The sequence below is a fragment of the Tetrao urogallus genome (assembly GCF_951394365.1).
Source record: "Tetrao urogallus genome assembly, chromosome: 4".
NCBI lineage: Eukaryota > Metazoa > Chordata > Aves > Galliformes > Phasianidae > Tetrao > Tetrao urogallus.
In genome coordinates, this window is record NC_136817.1 from 45763822 (window position 1) to 45783427 (window position 19606).

Consider the following 19606-nt stretch of genomic DNA (forward strand, 5'->3'; position numbering starts at 1 on the left):
ATTTAAATAGATTGTTAATATAAAGGATGGTTTATCAATTTCAGTCCCCGGGAGCACCTATGCTATCGTGAGGTTAGAACTGAGTTAGTATTTGATGATGTCTCATGGGCTTTTTTAGAATGAAATCTACCTAAGGTGCTTCATGCTATCATTAGCAGTTCTGGGCAGGTAGGTACCTTGTGGTAAGCTGCATAATGGAAGCATGTATTTAGTCATCCAGAGAGATCTGTGAGTTTTGGGAAGCTGAACTATCATAAATATTTCAGTCATACTATGGCTTTTGTAATTGCCCTTTCTTCAATCCATTTTTGAATTGCAAATGACCTACATGTGAAGTAGAGCAGAAAACGTTCCCAGTTTGGTGCTGGCCTTTGGAGCTGAGGGCTCTTTCCTTCCAGGTGCGCACTGGCTCCTTGATGGCACACAGGGGCTCACAGAGGGCAGTCCAGCCTCCATGGCCTTGCTCATAGCCGCTGTGGCTGGGATCACCCCACCCAGGAAAAACATCCCCAGGGAGCAGTTAGTTCCTTTGCAGGGGGGAACGGATGGTGAGTGGCCCTCAGCACTACTACTGCCCAGGAGTGTTCAGATTTCTTCCTCTGCAAATGCAGGCAGAACACCTCTGTTGGCCAGCATGCTCCTGGGTGGGCATGGTAGTACTGATGGTCAGATCATCTCTTTCCCAACCTGATCTGTACTGCAGGTCATTGGTGCCAGCAGCATCGCAGAATGCATGAGGAGAGGGCTGGAGCAGTGTGCTAGAGAACCCCACAGCTGGCAGAGGCTCTGTGACCTGACATTCAAATACAAACCCGTTCCTTAAGGCACTTGGATTCCTAAGAGGAATTTATTCGAGGTACTTATTGTGGAACTGGCTGATGGTGCAAGGGGTGCTGCCAGCCATGCTCCACAAGGTGAGCTTTTGCTGCTAGAGAGAGAAATTAGCAGGATTATCTGCTGTTTTCTGCCTCCGGTTAGTAATTCTCTGACATACCAAAAATATAGATTTCAGCAGTGATGCAGGTAAAGGGACTGACAGTCTGCTGTGAGCTGCTGTCATAGAGATTATGGTGCTCTACAGATTGTAACAATAAAATCTTCAGCCTCTAGTGCAAATAGCCTTTCCTTTTGCTACATACAAGAGCTGCTCTGAAAGTAATGCCTCCTATTTTGTTATGTTGGCCTATTATGTCAGAAGCAGATGCTGGCGGTGTGGCAATAGAAGCTGAACCTTCCCACCAATGCTCTGTTGATTTCGTTGCCATGTGACAGATGGCAGCAGTGGGACAGTCTGAGAAAGTGGCATCTGGTATGGAAATGCGTAGGGAGAAAATGTGTGTCACTGTATTCCTCCATGAGGGAAAAATTGCACCCATGGACATTCATCAACGCTTGCTGAATGTTACAGAGACCAAACAGTGCATGTGAGCACTGTGAGTAGGTGGGTGGTATGTTTCAGCAATGGTACTGTCATAGCAGCTATGAAGCAACAAATCACCTCCACTGGTGCAGATTTTTACCAGAGTGATACACAGGCTTCACTTCATCGCAGGTGAAAATTCACAACTAATGGTGGTGACTATGTTGAGAAATAGTGTTTCGTAGCTGACAATTTCCTCTATCAAATTATATTATTGTGCTCTTTGTCTTTGTAGTTCCTCACTTGTCCACAGCCTTTCTGCAGCTCCTCCCCCACACCAGGCTCTCCCAGCCAAGTCTCAGCTTTGAAAGCCCATGGAGGAGCAGGAGAGGAAGAACTGTGTTCTCCCCGTCTTCCACATCCTAGTGCACATCCCAGTGCAGTACAAGGTCATGCTATGCAAGCTGTGTGGCTTCTTTGCTGCCACTAATGGCCATATTTTCCATTTGCAGTATGATTTGTTTCCTTAACAGGATCGTTAAGTTTCCTTAAGGTCAGAGGGCAGAGGTATTTAAAAGATAGAGAGTACCTTTGCTGTTGGGTGTTTCTCTAAAATCCATGGGTTTTTACAGTGTAAGTCAATTGAAGCTTTCCCAGGGCATGCCCTCACTGGCTTTCCCACCCATGAGAAGAATTACGAGGAAACTGTGTGACCCATAAAGGAGACTTTTGAAACGTTGTTTGCAGAGCTTATGCAGAACATTTATTGTTTTCCACATGCAGCATTTGCTAATAATCACCAAAAGCATTTCATGACTCTGCAGAGATGCAGAACTCGCCCTTGCCACCCCACTCCCAACTCTTTGTGGTGCTGGAGAGAAGGGCACTGTGCTCTTCAGCCACAGCTCCAGCATGCCCAGAAAAATAGATGCTGTTCTCTTTAACATTGATGAATCAGTAGAAAAGGTGTCTGATTTTGTTGATTATGATAATAATAGTAATGATAACAATAATAATTATAATACTCATGCAAGTGAACAGAATGGCTCAGATGCTGGGGAAAAAATCTTGACTAAACATGCTCTATGCTCCCAGGGAATAAATCAGACTCTATGAGAGTCACCAGGGCAGTCGTCAGCCCTTGTATTTCTTGCACAAATTGGTCTCAGACCAATCCGTGCTTGTCCTGCTCGGAGATGGGGTCACTGGTGGGACAAGGTGAGTTTGTTGTGTTTTATGCTTTATAATTGAAGAGAGAACTTGAATTTTTTAAAACACCAGTTACCACAGAGTATACAGTTAAAAACAACCTTATTTAAAATGTTTGCCCTTTCATCTCTTGGAAAAAAACAAACAAAAAAAAAAAAAAAAAAAAAAAAGAGAGAGAGAGAAAGAGAAAAGAGATGTCCTTGATTTACTACATGATTTATGTTTGCACAGAGACATCCGACTGGATTTTGGGAATTCAGACAGCGATGCAGACAGGCAGCAGTTGGCTGTGATCCTTTGCAGTGTTTTACTTTAAAAAGGTGTGGTCTTCTGCTATCGTCTGCTTCTCAACTCCACGGGGGGCACGTTCCCCCCCTTGTCAGATGGCTACACCCTTCCGTGATGCAGCTCGCTCGTAACCCATCTGCTGGTGGGCAGTGATGTAAACCTAACAGCTGCCTGTGAAGAACCACTCTGAATTGTGCAGGAGGCAGGTCTCTTCCCTGAGCATCGCTCTGCTCTGCAGCATAAGTCACTGTCTCGCCAAGCACGCTGTGCTGTCCCTAAACCCTCACAACTCCCCGTCTGAGAATCAGATCGAATAATCCTCTTACAGGTCAATGATTTTGCAGTGTAGCCTCGTTTATGGGATTTAAGCTCAATTCGTAATGTGCTACCGTTGCGTTGAAATGGGAAGGCTGGCTTAGAAGGGGCTTGGCCAGCACGAAGCTTTGCGTTGCGTGTCCCACCCGCACAGAGCAAGCGGGAAGGAGGAAACCTGGCAGCGGTGCCATCAGCGCTGGGAATGAAGGCTCTCCTGCTGCTGGTCCTCCCCTGGTTAAGTCCTGCAAACTACATAGACAATGTGGGCAACCTGCACCTCCTGTACTCCGAGCTGTGAGTACACGCGGTCCTCGTGTTCTGTCTGTCTGTCTCACCATAGTGGTGGGGAGGTTCTGGACATGAGCATTGTGGGGTCTGTCTGTCTGTCTGTGCCTGCGTGTTTGCATGGAGAAAATGAGCCAACATCTTGCCAGTAGCCTGAAACAAGGCTGCAAACCGGCTGCTTTGCATCGCACAGGCTAATAATAGCAATACGTCCCCACTGCTTTCTGCTCTCTGAGCATGGAAGCAGCCAGGGCGTACAGAGGCTTTTTCCTTATCGACTTGCTCTGCTGTGCCAGCTTTTCTAGTGGTTGTTGGGTTTGTTTTGACTGTTTTTCCATTTCTAAATTTCAGTCTCTTCTGTACATGCAATGAATAGCTTTGCATGGGAACTGGGCGCAGAGGAGGACATCGTGATGGGCACCCTGGTAGAGCGCTCGCCATGTGTACAGGCATAATGCTCTGTGTGTAAATCTGCATGCCTGGAGCAAAATGCTAAGAAGCCTTTCACCAGAAATAATTCACTTGAGACAGGAAAGAAATTTCCAGTATTTGGTTTTTTGCCCACAGCACAGTTGTTTTCTATAGAATGCAAATTTAAATGCTGTAATCCATGCATATATCTTCATGCCTTAAAAAAAGGAATCCCAGGCAACCCCATAGCTAATCTCTTCAACCTATAAGGCAAATATTATATGGTGTCATCTGTAAATGATGCTAGTTTAATCTGTGCTTGAATGTTTTTTCATTAGTTAACAGGGCCTTTAAGAGTAGAAATAAATGTGTCAGTATGCTGATGTTTCATTTGTGATTTAACAAATTATATATTCTAGAGATAATGAATGAAATGGCTAATTCTGCTCAAAAATCAGAAATGCCTACATTGTGCCTGCAGTGGGAATGTTTTATTAACAGTTGTAATTAGTACCAACGAGACAAATTTCCAAATATTTCTGTCTCTGCTGTTACACAAAAAATAGCAATGCTATTCTGAAGCAGAAAGTCCCCATTTGAAATGCTTGTCTCATATGCACTACACCTATTAATAATTTAGTCACTCTTTGTACAACTGCTCTGGATTTCTGTATGCCATGTGTGCTTTCAAATGTTTAACAGACCTGGTTTTGAGGGTTGCAGCTATGCCCTAATCTCAATTAATTGGCGTTTTGTTAGAAATGTTAATTAAAAAAATAAAAGAAACTAGTGAAGCCGAGCAGTCTACAGGGGCAATCAAGCTCAAAACAGAGCAGATGAACACTCATAATGGAAAAAATGGCATCTGGGATGCCTAGTTTCCAGGAAAACAAACTGATGAGATTAATCAGAGCACAGGCGCTCACAGCCTCCTTGCTTTTCTTGGGGAATTCGGGTTCACTGCCTTTCCCAGGACAAAGGGCTGTGATGAACGGTAGCTGTTCAGTATTTGTTTATGTAGCCTTCTAACCCATAGGAACACTGAGCTCATGGATGAAGGCAGTTTGTCTTAATGGAGCAGGTGTGAGCTTGGACACATGCATCTAGGGGTATCAGCAATGAGAGGTGGCACATCCCCTGAGCAGTACCCAGCCTTGGATGTGCCCCATGCCCAGGACTGTGCTTGCTGCAATGTTACTGGAGCTGACGTAGCCCAAAAGGATGTCAGGCAGTTTGAGCTCCTTTTGGTAATTCCCCCTCTTCCACATGGACCCAGTGTCTGGATGCTGCTCAAGGCACTCATGTACTGGTCTATGGGGCAAGCACAAAGTCTTCTTGAATAGCAGTGGTTGAAACAGAAAGAGAAACAAAGCTTCCAGTCCCATTTAATCAGTATATATGGATATTACGATCTAAAGGGTGTTGCTTTGGATGATTAGGCACTTGCATGCAGGATGCATTCCATGCAGTTTTATGAGTGAGACAGTGTGGGCACCGGTGCCCTGGACAGCCTGGTGCTTGGGGGACACAGCTTTGCTGTCCCATTCCTTTTAATATGCCCTGAATCCCATGGGGACAGTTCTGTAAATCCTTCCCCAAAGGCAGCCAAAAGCCCTAACTATGTATGTGTAGCCTATCTAACAACTTTCCCCATGTCTCGAAACCAGACCATAGTAAGCAGAAAGCCTTTTTTTCATTATCCCACTCTTTGGTTTCTGTCCAGTACAAATACTGGCCTTGGTCAGAACTCATTACTTGGCTGGCTAGCAGCCATTGGAGATACCAGCCAAGGGAGATGGCAGCAGGGCTGTGAGAAGAGATGGGGAAGGTGAGGACGTGACTATCTTCACCAGCATCTATGCGAGAGGCAGAGTAAAATTGCTGGGATTTGTACTACCCTCCCATTCATACAGCCATCTTCTACCTAGTTCTAACAAAGGCTAGGTTATTTGTGCTCTGCTACTGGGGTTTACTTTGGTTTGAGGGCATTTTTCTTTCCAAAGTGCAGAATGAGTAGTTTGGGGGATAGGGACTACAATATAGCCCAAAGCCTGTTTGGAAAAGAAGACTGGAATATGTTCAAGAAATAGAAGGCAATTTGAGGAGAATTGAATAGGAGAAATGAAGCTGGGAAAAAGCTGTGTCAGACCTTTGCTGTTTTCTACACCAGTGAGAAGGAGAGGAGAGTTCATGTGTCGCAGTGGTACTTTGTATGACATTGTGGAGTGCTGCAAATTTTAGCTTTCTCTGTAACAGGTATGCTTATTCCCTGACACTCTTGCCAGCACTAAAATCCCTTCCCTGGCCACTGCCTGTTGTATCTCCCTTGTGCCTATCATATATTCCAGCACAGATGATGTTCTGGTTCTTCTTGCTCTTTGCCAAGTTGTTATCAGCAGTCTTGGGCTAGCCAGGGTGCTTCTGCCTAGGGAAGCCCAAGGCAACATCTGGCGGAAGGTCAGGAGAAACCTGATCATTTTCCTCTCCCACTGAAGCTGGGATGGAATGCAGCCACACCAGCCCAATAGCTCTTGGCATCCTAAGGATCTGTGGGGTCCTCCAGATCCACTGTGCTGCTCAGGGTTGACACTTCTCCTTTACGCCTCTGTAAAGAAACCTCAGGAGACAACTGGTCTTCTTTCTTATCTAAAATATATTTAGAAAGCGAATCCTTGCCCAGCAATTCTTTGGAATTGTGATGTGTTACTCCTTCAATTTAAAAGCAGTGTATGAGGATGAAGAGGCAGCTGCAGGAGGTTCTTCTGCAAGTGAGGACCTGGTAGCACTGCTCATATCAAGAAACACCATCCTTTTTACCCTCGTGACTTTAAAGCAGGACCTGTGCTGAAGGTATTCCTCAATAGAAGGATTTTCTAAACTTTGACCTCAACTGCTCACTTAGAAATAAAATGGAGGGAGAGCAGGATGCAGGTAGTGAGTAACCTCACCTTCTCCCTGAGGACACACGGGGAGTGCGTTGCTGTGCCCAGCCTAATCCCTTCAGGCACGTGGCCCCACTGACTGAGGTCTGCTGGGCAGCATGCATGCTCAGCACTGCTCCTGTGCCAGGGAGCCCTGGCAGCTGCGCTGGCCTTCCTCCAGGGATTAAACAGCCCCAGCTTGATGCAGGCAAGTTAATCCACCAAGTGAGTGCACCCCACTAATTTAAATCAAGGCTTCTATTTTAAATCTATTGTTTGTTAGAGCAAAGGGCACACCTAGCTACTTACACACTTGCTAGTCCTGCAAGCAAAAAAAAGTTCCTGCTTTGTGTCTTGCTACTCTGTGGTTTTACATGCAGCAGCCAAAGGAGTCCCACCAAATTAATGCGATTGAGTTTCCCATATAACTTTTATATGATAACGGCTCTTTTAGATTTCAAAACAGCACTTCGGCCGGAATAGCCAGTAAAATTGAGTTTTTCTGTTTGTTCAATTTAAGGAGAGACACAAGCACCAGCTGTTTTCCAGTGTCCTTGGGCATGTTTGGCTTTTGGTAAGCACAATTTAGCTCAAGCTATTAGATGAAGGAGGAATTTTGTACAGAAACACAAGAGTGGAAAATCGTAGTATCTTTTGGAGGGTTGTTTTCAATTCAGATAATCCCCTCAAGGATCCTCAGGTTTGATGTCAGAGCAAGCCTTCATTTACAGAAATGGGCAGAGCAGCGTTTCAGGGCTGACCTTAGAAAATCCTCCTGCACATGGCAGCTCTGCAAAGTTTGATGAGAAGTGGGTCTGGCTTCAAGCCTGTGCCTGGGAAGTGAAGGAGAGCAGGGCAATTTGGCTGGCTGGGCAGTGTGTGACATGCAAGGTATTTGGGGCAAAATTGGAAAGCCTGGAGCATTTGTGTGTTAGTCCACTGCAGAAGTCACGTGCTGACCTCCTTACTTGATGCAAAACTGTGTGTATAGAAATCTGTGTCAGAGTTAAGCTGTGAGGTTAATTAAAACTGAAAGTGTTGGTATGGAAGTCTTAAAGTGAGTGGAAAGATTCTTGAATGAAAATATAAATGAAATGTCTGGAATATATGCGTTAAACAGGCAGAACAAAGCACGTGTGGACGAAATGTGAAGAATCCTTTCCAGTGTAGTAGAAGTCTGGGTGCCTCTGAGGAAAAGCAGAACTAAGATGAATTAAAGCAGAAAGACATGCATTTATGGAGGTCTGCCTGTCACCTTCCTTTCAGTGCTGCAGCCTCACAGAGGGAGCTGGATGGAGACATGGCAAACTTGGATATCTTGGCCAGCCCCCTCAGTTTCCACCTCTGATACGGTCTTTGGGAGTGCTCTTAACCTTGATGTTACCATTCATTGATGCATTTAACTCCCCTCGATCGCCAGCATGTAGCGTACTGCCGGTGAGCTGCAGGCATCCAGCACTCTCAGCCTCCCTTTCCACTTCTCCTCTGGCTCTCTGCAAGGATAGCAGATCCACCCATTGTACTGATGAGCTTCAAAGTGATAAGCAGTGGCAAAGATTTAGGGAGCAAGTTGCAAACTATCATACATTTTGACTGTGACTATAATTGCCAGACAGACAGAGGAGTTAACATGGAGAACTTCAACTGTCACATGACTAATGGTCATGTGTACGGCTCTTGAAATTGAAGAGTAAGACTTGAAATTTCAATATAAATGTAGAATGAGAGCCCCCAAACAGGAGCCCATGTAGATGGTCTACAAACATGCTGTGTTGTGCTTAAAAATGTGGAAGGAGTTGTGTCCAGATTCGTGGTGTTGAGTTACCAGTATGAACTACATGAGCTACATCAGGTGCTGTGTCCTTCAGAGTTTGATAGAAACTGAATTGCTGGCCTAGGGGATGCACTGACAATGACCACGTGAGTTTAGCCTTTGACTGAGGTCTGACTGCCCTCTGTGAAACATGCAGCAAAGTGGGGTCTGGGTCTCTCCCCCACCTCTTCCCCATCTCACCTTTCTCCCTTTCCCCACATGTTTTACATCCTGAGTCACACAGGGCTGCCCATCCATGGCACGAGTAATACTTCTAGTTGGCAGTGTATTCCCAATGCTGGAATCCTAGGTGCAAGGAACAAATTTCAAAGCAAATTCAAAGCAAGCTGTCGGAGACAGCTCCAGGGAACAAAACTTCTTTGAGAGCTTTAATAATTTTGTTGACTCTGCCTGGGAATTTTATGTATAATGAAAGTTGGTGTTTCAGCTACACTTCGAAAAAGATCCTGTTTTGTTTTATTCCTTATGCACAGTTGTGAAGCCTGCTTTTACTCTATTCACAGCTACCTATACACATGAGATCAGAGCTGCTGGCACGTTTTCTTGTGAGCTGGAGCCTTCTCACAACTTTGGGAATGCCTGATGCTGTCCAGTCTCAACCCCTAACAAATGCGTTCCATAGCCAAAAATAAAACCCATGCCAGTTGATACAGTGAAACCACGCCAAGCTGAAAAGGCAGTACACTAATTATGGTTGGCAGAAAGGTTTCTTTTTGTGGGTGAGTTATGCCTCAATTATGTCTGAATCTTGTGTAGGCTGCTTAAAAAAGGTGTGCTTATGCTTTTTCCCTTTGTAATGAAAGAACAAATGGGGCAATCCTTCTCCCCGTCAGAAGCTGGCTCACAATAGGCATCGCACTTTGGGATGGGGGCCAGATCAGGAAGAGCACTGGGGCAGAAAGGAGTGGGGTGGAGGGAGATGCAAGAGGTTGGTGGTTGCACACAAGCAGCAGATACTTGTTTCTTGTCTGTCATTAAGCTACTCTGGCCGTATGCTGCAAGTTTGGCCGACCTCCGTATCTCTCTGACAATTAACCTAGTTTAGCACTGGCACTGGCAGCATGACAAGGATATTTTTCCTTAAGCTATTTCTCTGACAAATCTGGCAGAACTGGGCTGCCCTGTAACATGAGGATAAATTCTGCTTTTGCAGAGCTCTTGTGTCCACTGAATACTTGTTCTGAGAACAGCTACAGCACACAGCTACAGCACAGTAGGGAAGCAGATTTGGAGGTTTAAAAGTCATCTTGATTGTTTTTTGTTTTTTTTTTTTAATGCTCTTGACAGTTGGGTGGAATCTGCCTTCAAGGTTTCTGACTAGAGAGAAGCACTTTGGGACGTTGTCTATGAGCAGAGCCATTGTTCAGGAGCTACAACTGATGATTACATGTCCAAAGTTACCCCTGAGCTATGTAAAAGCTGACTGGACAAGGATGCCAAGAGCACGGGGCACAGAAGCAGAGATCCTTGCAGTGCTGGGCTAGCAGTGCAGACTGTGGGTGTCAGTGTGGATGGCTGCTTGGGGCTTCGTATATCACAAGGAGGGCCCAGCCTTGCTCCTTAGCATTGGACTGGAACCTCGGGGGAGGTATTTGTTAGTAAATGACATTTCATATCATTACTAAAACACTGCTGTCACTGAAGGATTCCTGGCTTGAAGCTGGATCTTCTTTGGGGATTAAGAATGTGAATTTCTTTTTACATCACCCCTAGGCCTTGGCAAAGCTGCAGTTGATGAAGACTGAATTTATACAGTGAATCCTTGGTCTGTCTCTAGAATACGTTTTATGTATTCATATAATTTATTAATTGACAGCAGATTCTGAATATAGATTGAGGCAAGTTCAGGAGAAACCTAGTGAAATGGCTGGAGAATTTTAACAGATGCTGTGAAACTTATACAAAAAAATGAACTGTGAATTGTCTTAACTGCTACATATTCTACAATTTATCCTCCCGATATGAGATAAAAGTGCTTAACTGTAACAGTGAGCAGGTCAAGCTGGATTTCTAGAAAGTTTCTCTCTTTTTTCTTTGGAATTGGCAGTACTATTGAATGTTATTGATAAAGTCTTGCATTTCTCAACACTGTGGACAGATGATCAGATTTGTAAGGATCACGTACGGCATTGACCCTATCTCCCTGCTATTCATTCTCTCTTTTTTCTGTCAAGATCTTGGACACCTGGGTGAGGAGGAAATAATCGCTATTGATTCCTCTGTCCTTGAGAAGTTGTCTTGCTTTGTGACACGGCTGTGACATGTGGCATGAAGATAGGCGGGCTAGGACAAGAAATCTGCAGTTGCTAGAGCTGTGCTGTGTTGATTTTTTTTTTTTTATTTGCTCTTCCTCTAACTCATTGCTTACTGAACCTGCTTTGGCAGGGGGGTTGGACTCGATGATCTCTGGAGGTGCCTTCCAACCCCTACAATCCTGTGATTCTGTGTGATTCTGTGATTTACCCCAATAACGTAAAATACATTAATTAAAATGCCTTTAGTGGTATAAATTTCAGCTATAAAATTTGATCATCAGTGTGTTTCTGTAAGATTTGCTTTTCTCTGTTACTGTATTGAAATCACGCTGGCAGGAAGCAAGTGTTTTAGGCCAGCAAGTCGTTTTATGTGCACGTATTGAGAAACTTACACCTCTCCATACATTGCGCATTGCAGTCCTATCATTCACTAGACAGTGTGTAATATATTCTTAATGTGGAATCTCAATAATTCAGCAGCCTCTTAAATAGAGGAAGAGGGGAGTCTGACCTGCTTTAAGGATCATGATTTCCTGTCTCCTCTGCAGACCTTAGAGAACTGATAAGATTAGGAGACTGATGGCCTTGTTGTGTGCAGTGTTTTATTAAGAACAGACAGTACTAATTTTGAAAGCGTAATTCAGGATATTTTCTTTCCTCCTCCCATTTGTGATAAGCACTGCTGTTGTATTTTTTATTCATAACGTTCAGTTAGTACTGGTAAACCCCACTGTCTCTTACCTTCCTGCCCATGTAAAATTATTAGTGGAATGGTTTCAAAGGAGCATCTGAAGAGACCCTTTCACTTGTGGGTTTTATAACTCAGCAATACAAAAGGCCAAAGAATGTCCCATGTGGAACAGACTTTTATGGAGAGAACATGGGTGTGATTAACCAAATCTGTCCTGGAAGGCACTGGAAGTATGCTGTGCTGCTGTTACTATATGAGAATGTGTGGGTTGATATGGATGAGCAAGGCTGATTTGCTTGATATGTAGGAGCATCTCCTGCCAAGAGGCTGAATTACAGCCAGAAAAAAGAAAGTGCTTTATATGAAAATCATGTTTCAACACAATCCTTAGCCAAACAGGTTTTGCAGTGGGAACAGGAATCCCAAGAGGTGGTCATGACTTACCTGCACTAGCTCCTGAAAAATCTTTGCCACTGGTTCTGGGCTGAGTGTTTGATACATTGCCCTTAGTTTGTCTTTGCAGCAGGAAGGTGGCACTGCTAGAGAAAGATTAAATTCCACCCCAAATGCAGTGTGTATGTTCTGGTGCTTAATTTTCACCTTTGGCACTACTGGGGTGCTTTTGTCACTGGGATCTGTTGTGGGGATGTGCGTGGCAGAAAGCACCTGTTGCTGCTATGTTGCCCCTGTCCAGACCATAATTGAAATATTTATACTAGTGGCATTAACTGAACCAGTGTAGAAATGAAGAGATCCTACACCTGGTGGGCAAAGCTGCTGCAAACCATGCTGTGCAGTGTCCCCTGCGCTTTCATACAAGACGTCAGAGACCTGCACATCCTGTGCGGCCTTCGGTGCCATGGATATGCTGTGCTCTCCATGTCTGTTTTCCAACTGCTTTATGTTGTTGTAAGTCAAAGGTAGGGCCATACAAATATGCTTTCCTTGGAGTTGTGTCTGTGAATTTTCTTGGTGCTCATTTTAATAAGTCCTGCATTTTAGCATGTCTTGACGATTTTTAGTGGGCTGCATGTGCACTGCTTCTAGCAAGCATGCTGCTTCTAGTTTCTTCCCTCAGAGAGGACTGAATTCCAGCACATTTCTTGTTCTATCCTTCCAAGAAATGAGTGTAATGAAGTTGGACAGTAATGGTTACAGCATTTCAATTTTTCTGCTCTGTCCCAGTGGTCTGAGCATCTGTGTTTGAAGACGCTTACAGTTATGGTTTTCAAGTTCATAATAAATCAGAAGGTAATAGATCAAAACAGTACAGAGCATTTAATAAGATGTATAGTGTACATACAAACTTGGACTTAATATGGTGCGCAGGCAAAGCAAATAAATGCGGAGTCTCACAGACCTACCTATTTTGTGGTCTGGGCTTGAATAACAGTAACATGACCCAAGGGAACAGAAGGAATTTATAATGAGAGGCCAAGACCAAGTAACCCTCTTCTAGAGCTGATGAGCTGTAATCCACACCAGAGTTTTCCAAAATGTATTTGTTCCCCTTCCACCTATCTCCCAACAGAATCAGCCTGTCTTCCTTCTTCCTTTCCTTCCCTTTCTTCAGCAGATGCTTAGTTACATCCCTCATACTTTTGCTAACTCAGTTATGCAGAGAAGTTAATAGCCACATTCTTAGAAAGAAAATGCATTTCACAGACTTGTGATAGTCTCCTTGCTTTTTGTTAAGGTCTGCTAATTGTTGTCCAGATCTTCCTGTGCTTCAAGTGCTGTTTTCCAGTTCCTAGCAAATAAATGTTGACAACCAAAGCAAAAAATACCATAGTGATTTTGTGCCTTGTGGTGCTTCACAACACCAAGAGAACTCACAACTGACAGCATGAAGGTTTTTTGTCTGTGATGAGAGCTTGATTTGCTTGCATGTTAGGTAAAAATAACAGTTGGCTCTTAAATAGGTACTTATCTTTTTGCATTGTTACATAAGCTGTCTTGACACTAGCTGTCAAGCGTGAATTGACTGCTTCTGCCCTTTATATGTTTTGAGAGAAGATTTAATTTTGAAACTCCTTATTCATGAGTGCCTCTTCTCGTTCCCTTTACACGGCTTGTAATGCTTGTCAGTCTCCATCATGACCAGTGTCACACTGTGTTTTGGTTTCTTTAACTGTTTTCCACCTTGCTGTTCCGGTTTATCCTAAAACTTCATCTAAATACCTCTGAAGTTTTGTTTTCCTTACACCTCCATTCTTGCCTCTCCCATAGCTTAGCAATGAACTGCTTGGTACAGCAGTGAGCAGGGATCAAGGTCAGAGGTAAGTGTGACTTCAAACATTACCCAAGATGACAGTAGGATGTTTCTCCTGTTTGAAAGAGGGAAGAGAAGCAGGCACTATGAGGAAGCATTCATACTGCTTAAAACTGTAAGACTCTCTTGGACACAAGCTCCCTTGTAACCACTATGACAAATACACAGAGACAAGATCAATTAAGGAGGCCTTGCTGGTCCTGGATTTAAGCATGGTAGGTGAATGGAGATAACCCATCCATAACCTCAACGTCACTTGAACTTGGTAAGTTCAGCGTTTCAGTCCATGGGGATATGCTTCTGCTTGAGCTGCCCCAGCCCTGCTCTTGTAGCAGTTGTGAGGCACCATTTATTTCATTTCTGTCGTCTTCAAGCTCCTGATGCCTGTGAAAAAGCTATTCCTTAGAGTGTGTTGTCTTGTACAAGGAGAGAGGGGAGGAAAGGGAAAAAGAAATGGGCCAAGGACACATGTGGCAGACTACAACAGTGCTGAGCGTGCTGAGCCATGTGTCTTCTGTCTCCTTGCACTATTTCAGTGCTGTAAAACTCTGAGCTAATTATGCTTCTTATTTTAAATTTATGGATTAAATTGTGGGTAAACTATGGATTCAAGCTGTGGAGCTTAACCTCAGCAGAACATGTAGGACTGAAGGCTAAAAACAAAGGAAGATTGGCTAGGTTGGATTAGACTTTTTTTTTTTTCAGCAGATGTGATGAACTTATTTACCTGTTACAGTGAACATAGGTTAATCCAGGCCATCAAATAGCTCAGCTACAGAGCTGCCATCTAATTAAAATCCTGTAGAGCTGACACTTAATTAAAATCTTACCTACTGATCTTCTTCCCAGTTAAATTACCCCCTACCTGGACTGAATTATTTAAAAGAATTGCAAACTTTCCTGCAAAGCCCACTACAAATAATGAAAAGTAACCCGAGGAAATAGGGATTGTAATATAGTCCAATTCCTCTTACCAAATTGAATTTTTGGTTTGAGAACCTTGTCTCTTGCTGTTACATGATCTACTAGTCCAGCACTCTGATAGAGGAAATTATGGAAGATGGAAGGATTTTGGATTAATTCCTTACAGATATTATTCCACTGGTTTCATCAAATGACTCTGGATTTTCATTGGAATGAATTAGGAAGAATGAGGACTTTTGTACATGGGCAAACATCTAGTTTTTAGGTTTGTAAGGAGAGATAGATTAGCAGAGATCCAACTAATATTTTTTTGAGGGGAAAGGAATTGCTAACCACACTGATTCTCATCACGCTGTTTTTAGTGAAGCAGCAAGTTTAGAAAACAGAACCTTGAGAAACCTCCCTTGAGAATATGTGGGTGAATGGGTTGAAACAATTGCTTTGCAATCTCTGTGACAAAAACCTCTCCAAAAAAATCACCCTGTGTGGGAGCTTCATCAAACCTCAGACTCCACTCGTCTGTCTCTTACAATAGTGGTAGCTGCGTGAGAACAGATCTTACAAAATTGTGACTTTTCTCCTGTTTTTTGTTGTTGCTCTTGAAATTTATCTTCCAGGATTGGCAGACAGAAACTCCATGACTTGAACAGCAACCAGAAAGTCCCTATTAAAGAGGATGTTTTCAGGAGAGTAGCAGGATTTATGGTGAAGTAGTGACCCTTATGACTGCTGTGTGGTCGAGTTTGCAGTTAAAGGTCGAGTGAGGAAAGTCTCTCTGCTTTGCAGTCATCCATAACATCACAGAAATTTAGGGGTGAAGGAACTTTAACAAAATTTTTCTGAAGCAGTGGAAATACACAGCTGAATGCTAGGGATGGATCCTGGATCCCTCTCCATCCCTGACCGCAGGGATGAAGGTGAAGTCTAAGCTCTTCTGGCATCTCTGTTCTCCTTGATGTCCCAGGCATAGGGATGAATTTTATTGTTGATCACAGCAAAATGGAAATCTTACGGTTTGGCTCTTCCTCATTCTAAAAGTTTCTGTGCATTCTTTCCCTTTCTCTTTCTGGCAGTGCTGGAGAGTGGGATTTTTCTGGCACCATATGACACTGTCATGTCTCCAAACTGCCATATGCAAAGAGCAAAAGAATAACAGCAATTCCTGGAGGGAGCAGCCTCCTTGCTAAGGATACTGAGGAGAGGAGAGGGAAATAGCCATAGCCACTTCCTGGCAGGGGAACAATAGGCAGCATGCTATTCTTTTTGGAAATGCCAGAGAAGTAGAAGAAAGCATTGAGGGAGTTGCCCTCAGTGGACAGCGCAATAGGCGTCTTCAAAACATCTCTTCACACCATCACCTTTTCTTGAAAGCATTGTTCAGGAAGCCTGGATCTGACTAATTTTACAAATAATGAATGCCACTTTAAAAACAAGCTTATGAATCATAAGATCACTTAGGATCAGATTTCCATTTCTCTCTTTTGAATGAGAGCTTAAGTGTGACTGCAGAAAGACACACCTTTATAGTGCAAATGTGACCTCAAGAACTTTCTGAAATCCTACTCCTGTATGAACATGTAGTGAGCTACAGTGCCTTCTTTCAAGAAAATGTCACTTCCTCACTGTTCCTGAACCTCCACTAGACATAGTTGGCCAAGTGAGTCACCTTTCACTGCCTTGGGTTCATTTATTAAGGATGCTGCCAAGAGCATCTGCCTATTGAATTGGAGGACCATTTTTTTCCCCTCCAGTTTATCACAACAGTGTTGTTTAAATTATAATTAAACATGTTAATTAGCAGAAAACAAGTTATCAAAGTAAAGGGAATAAAAAAGATCTATTTTTCCCCTAATGAAAAAAGGATATCTTGCTTCATTTCCTTGTGTTACTTATGAATGTATGTTCCTCAATATGCTGCATTCTTTGTGGACTAGAGAAAGGACAGGTATGTTTGCAGACTTGAAAACAAGCCATAACTGTGCTAATAGCGTGAGTACACTTTTACCTAGTGTGAAGAAAGGAGCTCTGGGTGCAGAGCCTGGAGTTACGGATAATGCTGTGAACATCTATACCTGGCGCTGAGAGCTCCCTCAGTTCCCATTTGGTGTCCAAAGAATGGGGACAGGAAAGAAAAGGCAGGCATTCTCCCAGAGAGATGGCTTGAGAACAGAGGAAAGTAATCCATAATGAAGTTCTTAAGTTGGAGTTGATCTGTAATAAAGTCATTGTGTTGTTCTTACCTAGGGAAGCTTATCTGGTGAATGCTCTTATTCTGGAAGAGGGATGTCTCTGGGGAGGCTGTTCTGGGATGTGTGTTTCTACATAGAGTGGCTACAGTATTATTCCACAGCCACAACAGAAATCATGTATTTCCCTCCTGCAGACAACCCCTTGGTAAAGCAGCACCATCTCTGGAGGCCGCTGTGGTTAACCTTTGTGGAACTGTTTGTGCTCAGTTTTGGAAGGCCTCCTTAACGTCAGTACTTGTCAAACCCTCCTACGCAAGGCTGTAACATCTTCATTAGCTTTTAAAGAAATAAGAAAATGATTTATTACGAGGCTGTTGTTTTGTTTTCAGTCACTAAATTGTTAGGTATTTCTTAACCTTTTTTCCTCCTATTCCTTCTCCTTGCGTTTTGCACCCTTATAAATGCTTGGTGCTGAGCGCTAAGCATGTGGATTTGCCCTTCCAGCAACTGACCTTGTTTCACCGTCGTGTAAGAAAATCTTCAGCCTTCAGAAGGTATAATCATCTGACAATGGTAAATTACCAAATACTGATCTGAGGAACTGAAAAAAATACTGAATAATAGAATGATGTCTCACTTGCTAGTATAAATATTTAAATGCGTTGCTGGTTTTGTTTAGTCTGTCTAGGTAGAAAAAGTGTTATCTTTTTTTTTATCTTTTTCCACGACATCCTTATAACAAAGCTGAGGAAGTGTGGGATAGATGAGTGGACAGTGAGGTGTGATGAGAACTGGCTGACTGACAGAGCACAGAGGGTCGTCGTTGGCTGTGCAGAGTCTGGTTGGAGACCTGTAACCTGTGGTGTTCCTCAGGGGTCTGTGTTGGGTCCGGTCTTGTTCAACATCTTCATCAATGACCTTGATGAGGGGATAGTGGCAACTCTTCAGCAAGTTTGCTGATGATATGAAGTTGGGAGGATTGGCTGACACATCTGAAGGCTGTGCTGCCATTCAGCGAGACCTGGACAGGCTGGAGAGCTGGGCAGTAAGAAACCAGATGAGGTTTAACAAAAGCAAGTGTAGAGTCTTGCATTTAGGGAGGAATAATTGCATGTACCAGTATAGGCTGGGAGATGAGCTGCTGGAGAGGAGCTCTGCGGAGAGGGACTTGGGTGTCCTGGTGGATGACAGGTTGGCCATGAGCCAGCAGTGTGCCCTCGTGGCCAAAAAGGCCAATGGCATTCTGGGGTGCAGAAAAAGAGCATGGCCAGCAGGTCGAGGGAGGTGACCTTTGCTCTGCCCTGGTGAGGCCTCATCTGGAGTACTGTGTCCAGTTCTGGGCTCCCCAGTACAGAAAAAGGCAGGGATCTCTTGGAAAGAGTCCAGTGGAGGGCTACAAAGATGATGAAGGGCCTGGAGCATCTCTCCTATGAGGAAAGGCTGAGTGAACTGGGTCTGTTCAGCCTTGAGAAGAGAAGACTGAGAGGGGACCTGATCCAGGTCTATAAGTATCTAAGGTGTGGGGGGCAGAATGGCGAGGCCGGACTCTTTTCAGTGGTGAGTGGAGACAGGACAAGGGGAAACGGCCGGAAACTGCAGCATAGGAAGATCCACACAAATGTGCGCAAGAAATTCTTTACAGTGAGGGTGACAGAGCACTGGAACAGGCTGCCCAGGGAGGTGGTGGAGTCTCCTTCTCTGGAGATGTTCAAGACCTGCCTGAATGCTTACGTGTGTGATCTGGTGTAGGGAACCTGCTTTGGCAGGGGGGTTGGACTCGATGATCTCTGGAGGTCCCTTCCAACCCCTACAATTCTGTGATTTAATGTCTGTCTCTAGAAACAGGCAAATATTTTGGAATCAGAAAAAAATTCCTTATTGTAGCTGTAAGGTTATTCTGTGTTATAAAGCTGGTCAGTCTGGATGGATTAGCTATCTGCATTGACAGGCTGTCGGGGTTATATTTGCATGAAGTGAGTAGAACTTGGTTTGCGTATGTCTAGATCTGGGTTGCCAACAAGCCCAATGGCACCAGCTGCCATCCACAGGGCACCAACACAGATGTCCAGCTGGAGATCTTGACAGGGGGTGACAGCTTGGGTCACCTTGAACCATGACATGGGTCATAGCACTACTGTGAAAATGAGCGGGCAGTGAGACACAGTGTGAGCACACTGCTGGCATTCAGATTGCCAGCTCCCTTCAGAATGGACAGGGTCACCTTTATTTGAAGAAGACAGACAGTAATTTTTCCCTTAAGAGCCAGTAACAAACCAACATCATTTCCTATGCCACTCTGGCTTTCCTTCAGGAGGCCATCATCACAGCTAACAAGACCCAAGCCTACTTAAACTGTGACGTTAACAAAATCGCAGCCTGCACTGGAACAGCCTCGGGCTCAGAGGCTGGCTGAGTCACTGAGATGCCATAGCCTGTCACAGAGCATTCACAGCTCAGATTCATTTCAAGTCTTTTGCATGGCAGCCTGGACTCATTTTGAAGGAATACCAAGGTCAAGTAGGTAGTGCACGCTTCTAGGGCAGTGGGGGCAAGACTGCAATCCTGTGTGACCTGAAGGAATATGATTGCAGCTCATGCCCGGTGTTTGATTCTACAAGCCTGTTGCCCAGGACTATGAGGTTATAATTGCCC

At 44.1% G+C, this 19606-nt stretch overlaps 1 protein-coding gene across 1 annotated transcript in view; it reads left to right on the forward strand.

Moving 5' to 3' along the window:
* Positions 1–3374: 3374 nt before the first annotated feature.
* The window catches only part of LNX1 (ligand of numb-protein X 1), a gene marked incomplete at both ends in the record, with an annotated part of 58310 nt that continues 42078 nt past the window's right edge, over positions 3375–19606 (forward strand). The window contains one exon of the mRNA XM_079534736.1: positions 3375–3466. Within this exon, the coding sequence (XP_079390862.1) occupies positions 3375–3466 (92 nt within the window). The remainder of the gene's footprint in view (positions 3467–19606) is intronic.